At 53.5% G+C, this 12,470-nt stretch overlaps 1 protein-coding gene across 1 annotated transcript; it reads right to left on the minus strand.

Moving 5' to 3' along the window:
• Positions 1 to 259: 259 nt before the first annotated feature.
• On the minus strand, positions 260 to 9,505 carry TMEM41A (transmembrane protein 41A). The gene is made up of 5 exons (XM_002716355.6): positions 9,250 to 9,505; positions 7,247 to 7,400; positions 5,266 to 5,427; positions 4,780 to 4,918; positions 260 to 1,347 (listed from the first exon to the last, which is right to left on the minus strand). The coding sequence occupies exons 1-5, from the start codon at positions 9,366 to 9,368 to the stop codon at positions 1,127 to 1,129; spliced, it is 795 nt and encodes a 264-aa protein (XP_002716401.1). The 5' UTR covers positions 9,369 to 9,505; the 3' UTR covers positions 260 to 1,126.
• Positions 9,506 to 12,470: the final 2,965 nt, after the last annotated feature.

The following is a 12,470-nucleotide window of genomic DNA, read 5'->3' on the forward strand; positions in this document are numbered from 1 at the left end:
AAAAAAAAGCCAGAGCAGAATTCTTGGCCAAGCCAAATGAAACACCCAGCAGATGATGCCCAAGAGCAATAGCCCTGTAAGTCACGGGTTTCTCCTGAAGAGGACAGGATCACAGAGCTGGTCCAGGCGGGTGCCAGGGTCCATCTGTCCTTGGAAACAACAACTCAGGTCTGTGCCAATTCAATACTGCAACCATGGCAAGCAATGAAAGCTTCAAGTGATTAAGATACAACACAATGTTATCAGAGCAATTGTCGTCTTGGGTTCAAAGATAAAATAAAATTAGTCCTCATTTATTCTTAGGAAATGACAAACATTCAGAGGGGTACCCTGCCGACAGCCTAGAGTATTGAATCCGTTCTCCTTAGCCGGAGGTAAAGAAGGGAGTCCCGTGCAGAAAGCACGCTCAGACAAGGTACAGGTTCAGGAGAATCAGGGCCCTGCCCCACGCAGGTGGTAAGAATTTCTCCAGAACACACCCATAACATACAGAATTTGCTCCATTCATATTTAATAGCCTGTTGGCATCGTCAGAACATGCAACCATGAGATTTGACATACACAGTAACATCAGTGCAACTGAACACAGGAGTGTCACGGAATCACTGCTCGTGTGCTTCATGTGGAAGTCCTCGGAGGCTCCTCGGCTCATGGGAGAGGTAGATCATCAATGAAAAAGGACAGAAGATACACTCTGCGAGGCCAACAGAAGACGCTGAGTGCTGTCAGGGATGTGGGCTCACGTCATCCACAGGGACTTAACAGAACCTCTGTCACTACAGCCTATCACGTGGCAAAAGGGGCAGGCTGGACAAGGACAGTCAGCAGCTTCTCCCGAGGCTGGCGAGAGGCAGGCAACAAACACTCCTGAGTTCCTGGTTGGAGACAGGATTCCTAGGAGGGCGTCCATGTCACAGCACCCTGCTAACCCAGGGCTGCTCTCAGAACCTGATACAGTCCACCGTCCACAGCACACTCTGTGCTTTCTGTTGAGCCACTGCACACAGATGAACAGCGTCCAGACTATCTTTTGAGGGTAATTTAAACACAATGAGGGGCTTTAGATGACCGCACCCAGCTTACCAACAAGCCTTAGAGTCCAGGTTCCGGGGAGACAGAGTCCTGATCACGTGACTTTTCTACTATTTATGTGATTAGCCTGACTTGTTTCTTTCAGTTGCAGGTGTTTCTGGCTAAACCTTTTGATGAGGGTTCCAGGAACCAAGGCCACCAAGGCAATGGCCAGCAGCTTAAAGGCTGTTTCCCAGGAGAACAGTGCGTCCAGGGAGGTCAGGGTTGACAGGATGGAGCCCGTCTGCACACAGATGAAATTGTAGGGGATCAGGCCTGTGAGAGGAAAAAGGGAAAGAGCCTGTTACGGGGGCAGGGAAACGGGCAAGGTAACATTTCAGAGGTGCACAAGGAATCCAGAGCAGAGACTCCATTCTGCTGGCCTGACTCCTGACCCCTCACCGGACGACTTCTTTCCCTCTGTCCTTTCCCACTCTCCTCCCTCCTTCCCTCACTTCCCAGATACCTGCCTTGTTCAGCTGAAGAACGTGAGATGCTTTATGTCAACAGAATAAGACACAAATGTTAAAATAGGAAGGGTGGGTGTTGTGGCACACTGAGTTAGGCCACTGTTTGGGATGCCCGCATCCCATATCCAGGTGCCGGTTCAAGTCCTGACTCCTCCACTTACGATCCAGCTTCCTGCTAGTGCACCTGGTTAAGAACTTGGGTCCCTGCCACCCACATGGGAGACCTGGACAGAGCTCCTGACTCCTGCCTTTGGCCTGGCTGTGTTGGGTCCTGAACCAGTGGATGGAAGATCTCTTTCTGTCGCTCCCTCTCTGTCATTCTGCCTTTTGAATGGATACATAAATCCTTTTTAAAAAATTTTTTTTAATTGGAAAGATGAGTACAGAAGAGTAAAATAAGTCAGGGCACAGAGTTAGTATAAAAATGTACAGTGCGGGCCGGCACCGTGGCTCAATAGGCTAATCCTCCACCTTGCGGCGCCGGCACACCGGGTTCTAGTCCCGGTTGGGGAGCCGGATTCTGTCCCGGTTGCCCCTCTTCCAGGCCAGCTCTCTGCTATGGCCAGGGAGTGCAGTGGAGGATGGCCCAGGTGCTTGGGCCCTGCACCCCATGGGAGACCAGGAAAAAGCACCTGGATCCTGGCTCCTGCTATCGGATCAGCGCGGTGCGCCGGCTGCAGCGGCGTCCATTGGAGGGTGAACCAACGGCAAAAGGAAGACCTTTCTCTCTCTGTCTCTCTCTCTCACTGTCCACTCTGCCTGTAAAAAAAAAAAAAAAAAAAAAAAAAAAAAAAGTACAGTGCTACCCATTAGCTAAAAGTGAGCTCCAAATCTGGTTCTGAACACGCAAGGCCAAAGTACAGGGAAAAGCACCATCGCTGAGATTTACAGTATGCATAAAAATTTAAGTTTCTGAGTTTGTATTCTGCACTGTCTTTAAGAGATCTTAAAATCCACTGGATCCCAGAAATCTGGTATGCAGGTTGGTTGCCTAACAGTCCCGTGTACACCCATTCTCGGGCTCCACTGAGATTCTCGTTAGTTGGGTCGGGGTAGAGCCCAGGAACCTGCATTTCAAAAGCCTCTCCCCACACCTGGCCCGAGACGCTAACTGGCTGAGACCCCTAACGACGCACTCCTCTGCGGCAGAGGAAGACTGCTAGGGATGAGTCACGCCATGCTCAAGGTCACACAGCCTGACGGCTGCCGTCTCCAGAGTCTCCCCAAGCCCCAAGCTTTTAGCTCCTGTTAATTAACGGAGGGGCAGAAGCACTTTGTTGGAAAGCGGACAGGACCAGAAGTGGCTGTGGTAGCTCTCGTTCCGATCTAAATTCTCCATCTCTCAGGCATTCCCTATTAATAGCAGCTACTCAGCTACAGATTTAGGCCTGACCTGGAAGCCCTGAATGTCCTTCCCTCCGTGCTTCAAGAAAGGGTTAGGAGAAGGTGACCCTTGCCGTAAGGCTTAAAGAAGAGGCTGGTATACTGCTAGCACAAAGAGACAGCCCCTGGTGACACAGGATGTCAGCACTGTACCATTCTGACAGAGGCGGTCCCGGCCCACACTCTGAGAAACACTGCTGCAGTCGCAGGCCCTTTGTCTGGCCGGGTGGCCCATTAGGATTGAGTGGCTTTCTGGCGGCCAAACAATTGTCAAAGGCGAGGAGAGACTTCGGAAGTCATCTAATTGGGCGGACTGCAACAGAACCCCTTCTACAGACCAGCGAGCTAACTGCCTGCACCACCTGGAAATCTTTAGAAGATGCTGATCCCCAAGTCCCACCCTAGAAATGATGATTTGTAGCTGACGTGTGGTGTGGCCCTAACGTAGCTGGGGATGGTGCTGTGGCGAAGTAGGTTAATCCTCTGTCTGCAGCGCCGGCATTTCCATATGGGTGCCAGTTCAAGTCCCGGCTGCTCCACTTCTCATCCAGCTACCTGCTAATATACCTGCGAAAGCAGTGGAAGAAGGCCCAAGTGCTTGGACCCCTACACCCAGGTGGGATACCTGGAAGAAGCTCCTGGCTCCTGATTTCAGACTGGCCCAGCTCTGACCATTGTGGCCATTTGGGGAATGAGCTAGTAGATGGAAGACCACCCCCCCCCCCACCTCTGTAGCTCTGCCTTTCAAATAAATAAAAATAAATCTTCGTAAAAAATACCCACGTGATTTTTTTTTTTTTTTTGACAGGCAGAGTGAACAGTGAGAGAGAGAGAGAGAGAAAGGTCTTCCTTTGCCGTTGGTTCACCCTCCAATGGCCGCCGTGGCCGGCACACTGCGGCCAGCGCACCACGGCCAGCGCACCGCGCTGATCCGATGGCAGGAGCCAGGTGCTTTTCCTGGTCTCCCATGGGGTGCAGGGCCCAAGCACTTGGGCCATCCTCCACTGCACTCCCAGGCCACAGCAGAGAGCTGGCCTGGAAGAGGGGCAACCGGGACAGAATCCAGCGCCCCAACCGGGACTAGAACCCGGTGTGCCGGCGCCTCAAGGCGGAGGATTAGCCTGCTGAGCCGCGGGCGCCGGCCTGCCCACGTGATTTTTAACAGCAATGTTTGAGAACCACTGTGTAGGGATTAAAAAGCACATTCTCAAGATCCCACTCCCAAGATTCTGATTTAGTCAGTGTGCAGCAGGCCCCAGAATCTGGGTTCTCCACAAGACCCCTGACCTTACCATGTGGTAAAGGTGGCCCAAGGCCCACATTTTGAGCAACCGCTCTACTCCCAGTCTGTAGCCTGCTGAAGGACATGCCATGGCTAAAGGGCACAAAGGAACTTCACCGGTGTCAGCTTTTCCAAGGCACAGCTTAATCAAAACAGGGGCCATAGCCACACAGGAGGTCCCTGGCTCTGCTCTTTCTTCTGGCCCATCCAAAACTCATGGCTCATAACCTCCCTCCAACCTGCTCTTCCAGCTAGCATTCACTGAGCACTTCCTATGGGCCACGCCGTGAGCTTCCCATAAGTGACCCCAGTGCCTAGTGCAATGCTTGGCACAAAATAGGCGCTAACTACAGCTGCAGAATGAACAGTCTTTGTTTATTCCAAAAGTATCTCCATGTTCGAGCCTGAGTGGATCTGTAATCAGGAAAACTCCTTTAGGTCCTAAGACTGAAAGGCGCTCCTGGTGAGCCTGTATTCTCGGAGGCAGCACGTGCCCTGGTGGCTGATGGGCGGGCAGTCCCCCAGCAGGACAGCTCTGAAGACTCCAGCTCAACGCGCATCAGCAGCTCTTACCGATAAGAACCGAGAGGAAGAACTGCACGATGGGGATGTTCAGAATCGGGGCGGAGAGGTTCAAGAACCAGTTCGGTGTCATGGGGAAGAGTCTCAAAAACAGTAAGAAAAAAAACAAGCTGTTTCTGTTCTCCTCCACCTGCAGGCAAAAAGGACAAGGCCATTAGGAAGCAGAAAGAGTTCCCTGATATAAGAAACCTGCTGGTGCCCAGACCGTGCCAGACACCTTACATGTTCTCTTCCCAGCTCTGCCAACAGCCCTCCATGGTAGGGACTGTCCACCTGAGGACCAGAGAAGTCATGCGCTTGCCCAAAGTCACAGAGCTGGTAACGGTGCAAGTGCGATCTGTGCCTCCTGAGACATCAAAGGACCCCGAGCACCTCCCCTGGCAGGGCAGAGCACTGTGGGAAATCCTGTTCCTCACTCCCCTCGGGGCCATGAGGTGACACCGGGGGCCCCGCCCTCAGATGTGCCCCTGTCCTTACCTTCCTCTGCAGCAGGGCCACTTTATCAGGAAAGTAGGAGACCACCAGCTGTTTGCCAAAAACGCTGGAGAGCAGGTAGCAGCATGTGGCGCCCACCGAGGTCAGCACACAGCACAGCAAAAGCCCCAGCCATGGCCCAAACAAGGCACCAGCTAAAACATTCTGCCAAGAAAACAAACCCCCAGCCATGAGAATACCTGGAGGTACCCATCAGCCACCTCGCCCCAGAGCCTGTAAGTACACTCCCTCCACCCTTCCCTGGTTTTCCCAGCCAAAAAACTCCCATTTTAAGGAGGTGAATGCAAGGTCATGGAGAAAGCTGGAGACTACAACCTTGGCCTCTGTCTCTCCACCTTTAACACAGTGTAAGGACTGAAGCCCCAAGGACAGGCGAGAATGACATGGGATGTGACTCTGCAGCACCCAGCCTGCTACACGAGCTCTGACCATGGGCGCAGTGGGCCTCTAAGAAGGCAGAAAGGAAACTCACAAGCTATTTTTACTATTTCAAATGAAGACTGCAAACCATGACTTTTCCCTGGATGAGACCACACAAGTTACAGAAGACGTCTTGTCACTTTTCTTTTTGTGAACACTGAAGGTCCCATGGGAATCAGAGCTCTAGCTGACACCTAAGAAAGTCCTGGGGCAGGTGTTTGGCCTAGCAGTTAAAAATGCTGCTTAGGGGATGCCTGCATCCCATATCCAATCACTCAGGTTAGAATCCAGGCTCTGCTCTCAGTTCCAGCTGCCTGCCAATGCACACCCTGGGAAGCAGCAGGTGATGGTTCAGGTACCTGGGTCCCTGCCCCCCCAACATGGGAGATCCAGAATGAATTTCCAGGTAATGACTTCAGCCTGTCCCATCCCCAGCTGTTGTAGGTATTTGGGGAGTAAACCAAGAGATGTAAGATTTTGTTTTTCTGCTTTTCAAAACACACACACACACACGAAATTCACAAAGAAAAAGAAATCTTACTTTAATAAAAATGGGTAAGTGAACTATACTCTTTTTTTATTTGAAAGGCAGAGTTACAGAGAAAGAGGGAGAGAAGAGACAGATAGATCTTCCATCCATTGTTCACTCCCCAGAGGGCTACAAGGGCCAGGGATGGACCAGGTTGAAGCCAGGAGCTAGGAGCTTCTTCCAGGTCTCCTACATGGAAGCAGGGACCCAAGCACTTGGGCCAGCTTCTGCTGTTTTCCCAGGTGCATTAGCAGGGAGCTGGATCAGAAGTGGAGCAGCCGGGTTTTGAACCAGCACCCAAATGGGACACCAGCATCACAGACAATGGCTTGACCGCTACGCCACACACCAGCCCCAGCATACCTTCTACATACAGTTTGAGTGGTAGACATCATGCTGCCAAAATACGGTATCCAAAACAGACAGTAAAAGAGGGCTTGGAAGTGAGGTAGGACTCTGCGGGGCACCTACTGTGTGCTAAGTCCTTGACGACACATCGTACGTAACCCGCACTGTAACCCTGCGCCATTGACTATCCTCCCCCCCCCCCCCATTGTACTGATGAGACAGAGGACACACATCATGGCCAAGATCACACCAGGCAGAGGCAGGATTCATCCCTCGGCCTGGGCATGGAGCCCCAACCAAGTAGCGGGTGGCCCTCTCCCTTAAAGAGGAAGACAGACACTGGGACAGCACCACAGAGTCCGCCCCTGACTCAAGAGCCCCACACACCTCTCCTGCCTCTCCTGGACATGTTTGCCTTTTTTTCCAATTTAAAACAAAAAAAATGTTCAAGCAGATCCAGCCCGGGGCTGGAGCAGAGCAAACATGCCAGGGCAGGAGAGGGAAGTGGGACAAAAGGAAGCTTCAGTGTCCCCTGCTCCGTCGGGCAGCCATTCAGGAAGTGCCAGCCCTTCTACCCTGCTGCCTGTCATCCCACCCTGCTGCCGCTGCAGAGAACAGCTGTGTTTCCAGGTCAGGGAGCGGCGCGGAGGAGGGCAGGACACAGACCAGGAAGCTGGAGCCAGGGATGGCAAAGGCCTGTTTGTAGAGGTAGGCGCTGCAGAAGAGCAGGAACACGTAGGCCTGGTGCTCCTTCCGGTACTCCCGAAGGACCTCAGAGAGCTCCCGCAGCTCGGCCAGGTCAGAGGGGAACCACAGCGACCTGGCGTTGGGGAAAGCAGATGAAAACAGGAATCCCGATCAGCTGAGTGCCTGAGAAAGCCGCTTGCTAGGTCTGCTTTCCAAAGTGGGCTTCTAAACGTGCCCGTCACCTGGCCTGCTGGGCACACACACATACAGGGTGAGCCCAGGATGGCAGGTGACCCACATAACACAGTGGGGCAGGCCAAGGGTTTGGAAGCAAGACACTGGGGTTAGCATCCCAACTCTGCTGCTTTCCAGTTGTGTGACCTCGGCCTAGTCCCTGGGCCTCAGTTTAAAAGTAGAGGCTTGGGAGGCCAGCGTTGTGGTGCAGGGGGTTAAGCCACCAACAGCCCATAAGAACATGGCGTCGAGTTTTGCTGCTCCACTTCAGATCCAGGTCCCTGCTAACACACCTAGAAAAGCAGCAGACATGGCCCAAGGGCTTGGGCCCCCGCCACTCATGTGGGGGACCCGGATGAAGCCCCTGGTTCCTGGCTTCAGCCCGGCCCAGCCGTGGCCCGGGTGGCCATTTGGGGAGTGAACTACAGGACTGAAGCTCTGTCTGTAACCGCTTTTCAAATAACATTAAATACATCATTTTAAAATAGTAATAAAGTGAGAAGCTGGTGTTGGGTGATCACTAAGTTCCCTTTTAGCTTTCGGATCTTAGGATCTGTTCTTAAGGGATAAATGGATTCATTTCCAGGCAAGTACTCTCACCTTCAAGGTCACTCCTTCCCCTGCAAGCCAACAGCAAGACCCCAGGTACTGGATAAAGCCGCCCCTGGTCATTCAGGAACCAGCCAGGATCCAGGCAAGGATTTCTATCCCACATGATGAACCTAACTTTTTTTTTTTTTTTGACAAGCAGAGTGGACAGTGAGAGAGAGACAGAGAGAAAGGTCTTCCTTTTTCGTTGGTTCACCCTCCAATGGCCGCCGCGGCCGGCGCACCGCGCTGATCCGATGGCAGGAGCCAGGTGCTTCTCCTGGTCTCCCATGGGGTGCAGGGCCCAAGCACTTGGGCCATCCTCCACTGCACATAACTTCTTAACAACAAATCAGGCTGGAAACCAACGCTTCCGTAGAGCCTGCTTGTTCACTCTGCTCCTATCTGGTGCTCGGTGCTCTCTGAATCCTGTCCAAGGGTTACAGGCTAAAGGCTATCTGCCTCTGCCAGCACACGGTGCGTGAATCCAGCAAGGATCAGCAAACCCTCCCGGTTCCTTGAGAGCCTCTAACACCGACCTCGAGGCCTTGCAAAAGAACACAGCAACTGCAAACAGCCGTCCCCGACAGCCAAACATCGGGAAACGCCGGGTCCACGCACACTTCCAGGCACTGTATAAACAGTGCGCAGCTCTCCCCCAAAACCGGCCAGATAGGATGCACCCTCCTGCGGCCTGCGTCGCTCAGCCAGGAAGAGGGCCAGGGCCGATCACTACTTCTTGAATCACCCACTCTCGTCCCAGAAACATGTCTCCCGAAAACCTAAAGTCAGCCAAGTCCCCAGGGCAGACCTGACGGAAGTGGGGTGGGAGAGCAGGGGGAGACTGAGCGGCCGTGAGGGGCTGGGGGTCCACACGCCGGCGACAGTCTGGGGGCCAGGGAAGGCGACGCCCCGGCGCGAGCGGCAGAAAGCCAGGTCTGCCTCCGCGAACCACCCCAAAGGCACCGCGCAGCCGATGAGACGCGGGTCACCGCCCCGGCCGGGTTCCGGCTTCCATCCGCCAGGCCCCGCTTGCCCAAGAACGTGTAGACGCGGGCCCGGATTGCAGACCCCTGACACCTCCCAGCCGGGAACCCGAATCTCCGACCCCCAGGGATCCGCTGACCGGCACCTCCATCCCCGCCAGCCGCCTCACGCACCTGCCTTCAGCCTCCTCCGCGGAGCCCAGGCTGTGCCCGCGGGGCAGTCGTGTGGACAGCAAGTACAGGGCGAAGGTGCAGCCGGCGAAGACCAGGAGGAGGCTGAGCAGCGGGCGCATGACGGCGCCCCAGACGCTTGCAGATCGGCACAGACACGTAGCGCCAGCCCCGGGACCACGCCGCTCGCGGACCGTGCCAGCGGAGCGCGTTCGCCGACGGACCGGGGGCGGGGCTGCGTCAGGCCCCGCCCCAGACCCCGCCTCCCGCCGGACTCCGCCCGCTGCGCCCGGCGGCGCGAGCTGCGGCTCCCTCAGGCTGCAGTGCGCGTCCACGAACTGGTGGCCCGGCGCTTTCTGTCTGCGTGCGTTCCCACGTGTATCGCTCTCTCCCGTGACAGGGGGCCCGCCACGCCGGGAGGCCCTGGGTGGGTTGAGGGCCCTGCCCACAACGAGCTTGACGTCTCGGGGTCGGGGCCGCCTGGTCCACACCCTGCTGCCGCACGAAGCAGATGTAGCCCGCGTGGTACCAGGGGCTCCGTCCAGTATTAGCGACCACGGAAATAGTCAGAATGGGCTTTTCTTTCCATTGTCCCTAGTCCACACAACCATCCCGCGAGGTAGGCATTTTTGTCTTTAATTAGATTAAAAAAAAAATCTGTGAGGAAGATGAACTGACATCCCCTAGAGAGCCGGGATAGGAATCCGAGTCAACCTGGGTGCAAAGCTTCGTTCTTAGGCAGCCTGGTTCAAGGAGGTGGGGCTTGAGTTTACGTGCAAGAATGGGCAAGCACCCGAGGGAGGAAGGTGAGCTGGGGTCCAGGTGAGGCGCCAGAGTCCAGTTTCAGCGAAGCCGAAAGTGTATGAGGAAGAAGAGAGGGGCTGAGCAGAGAGCACTGCGAAGCTGGCCAGGGAGCTGGACGTTCGAGGCTGTTGTTGCTCGGACACTGACGGAGGAGTCAGGCGATTCAGTTCCCTGCTTTAGGATGTTCCCCGAGTTCATCGCGGTAGCTGTCCTGATGAGAAAGGGGCCAGGACCAGAGCAGTGGGGAGGCAGGGAGGAAGATGGACTGGCTGCGGGGAGAGGAACTGATAGGCCGTGCGGAAGATGGGACAGAGAGAACTCCAAAGCGGAGAGAAAGCGTCTTTGTTGTGAGACTCCAGCACTTCTTGGGCCAGTTAGGGAGGAGCACTGGTCAGCATTCAAGTGTACAAGATTACAGCAATTCCAGATCCAAGGATTTTTTTTTTTTTTTTTTGACAGGCAGAGTGGACAGTGTGAGAGAGAGACAGAGAGAAAGGTCTTCCTTTTTGCCGTTGGTTCACCCTCCAATGGCCGCCGCTGCAGCCGGCGCACCGCGCTGATCCGATGGCAGGAGCCAGGATCCAGGTGCTTTTCCTGGTCTCCCATGGGGTGCAGGGCCCAAGCACCTGGGCCATCCTCCACTGCACTCCCTGGCCATAGCAGAGAGCTGGCCTGGAAGAGGGGCAACCGGGACAGAATCCGGCACCCTGACCGGGACTAGAACCCGGTGTGCCGGCGCCGCAAGGCGGAGGATTAGCCTATTGAGCCACGGCGCCGGCTCCAGATCCAAGGATTTAACTCAGAGTAATGCTGTGAACAACGACCCCTGTTCAAGGGCATGCTAAGCTTTGTTTCGACGCTAAGAGATCAGAGATCGAGAACAACCTAAATGCCCATTAGGCGGGGCCCGGCTAGGTTAATTATGGTATATTCAAATACAGAATTCTAGGGGACCTCCTACAAGAGGGAGGCAATTCCATATATAACACAGCACAATGGCCAGGTCGATGGCTAGAATAAAACCCAAATGAGCAAGTTGCAATGTTAGAGTATATTATAACACATTTTTAAAAAGAAATGAGGATATCTTTTCAGGATACTAGAATATTCCCAAATGAGATTATTCAAAGTCTGATATTTGTGTCAGAGTAAATAATGAGAGAAGATGTAGATAGAACAAGATTGGCTGTGAGTTCATCTTTGTGAATCTGGGTGATGGACACCTAGAGATAGGTTTTATACTATTTCTTTCTATTTCTGTAAATGCTTGAAATTTTCCATTTAAAACATTTGGGAAAAATGGTTACAGCCTCCATTCCAGCTGCATGCACACCATGTTTATCGGTGCAGTTGACAGTACTCTCCCCTCCACCTGGCAGGCTCCTCTGCCTGCTAATTCCTATTTAATCAACACCCAGGACAGTTGTCATGACCCCTGAGAAGACTTCTGTAGCCACCACAGTTAGAAAAGACACCCCTTCTCTGTGCTTCAGACTCCCTGAGAACTTCTGTGCTTCTGTTGCAAATACGTGCTCCAGGGACAACCCCAAACCCTGTGCTTGTCTTATATTTGGCACTTAATAATTCTTAAATTAATGGATCAAGTCTAGCAAATAAAATGACTCATTGTTTGGTTTGGTAGCGTTGACTTTATGAAGCCAAAGGAAGTAGGAGGGGCAGTGAATAAGGAACCACATCACTGAGCCCATTGGTGCTGGTCTAGAGTCCAGAACAAGAAGGCGAGACTCCAACTCTCTTAGACCAACTTCCCTTCCCGTGGGCTGGGGAGAAGAATGGAGAGAGAGACAGTTTCAGAGCATGACAAGTGCCGTAGAGGAAGTGGACATGGTGGAGCTTGTCCCAGTCCAGTGAAGCAAGTATTATCCCATTTACACATGACTGGATGAGCAGGTGTGCAAATGAAGTCACTTTGCAAAGGCCACAACTGAATGCTGAGCAGGACATAGATCCTTATCTGCCATTTAAATGCGTGTTCAGATTTGTAGGTCACCTTCTAAAAGATAGAGTTGAAATTAGGGGAGGGGAGGGTCTCCTGGGGACACCAAGAGGGGGAAGGTAACAGCAGCTGACATCCCTGGAGTTCTTAGTACACTGCAGACCCCATAATGTTTCTTAAAGATTTATTTATTTATTTGAAAGGCAGAGTTACACAGAGAGAGGAGAGGTAGAGAGAGAGAGGAAGAGAGAGGGATAGAGAGAGGTCTTCCATCCACTGGTTCACTCCCCAATTGGCCACAATGGCCGGAGCTGTGCCAATCCAAAGCCAGGAGCCAGGAGCCTCTTCTGGGTCTCCCATGCCAGGTGCAGGGTCCCAAGAACTTGGGCCATCTTCTACTGCTTTCCCAGGCCATAGCTTGGGCCATCTTCTACCACTTTCCCAGGCCATAGCAGAGAGCTGG

Source organism: Oryctolagus cuniculus, chromosome 4 (assembly GCF_051225735.1).
Source record: "Oryctolagus cuniculus isolate XC-2025 breed Fujian yellow rabbit chromosome 4, ASM5122573v1, whole genome shotgun sequence".
Taxonomy (NCBI): domain Eukaryota; kingdom Metazoa; phylum Chordata; class Mammalia; order Lagomorpha; family Leporidae; genus Oryctolagus; species Oryctolagus cuniculus.

Excerpts from the sequence above, each read along its gene's own strand:
- TMEM41A (XM_002716355.6), bottom strand. The coding sequence starts at position 9,368 with ATGCGCCCGCTGCTCAGCCTCCTCCTGGTCTTCGCCGGCTGCACCTTC. Across the intron at positions 7,401-9,249 it reads GCGGAGGAGGCTGAAGGCAG|GTCGCTGTGGTTCCCCTCTG; the intron begins GTGCGTGAGGCG and ends CCCCAACGCCAG. Across the intron at positions 4,919-5,265 it reads TGGCCCTGCTGCAGAGGAAG|GTGGAGGAGAACAGAAACAG; the intron begins GTAAGGACAGGG and ends TTTTGCCTGCAG.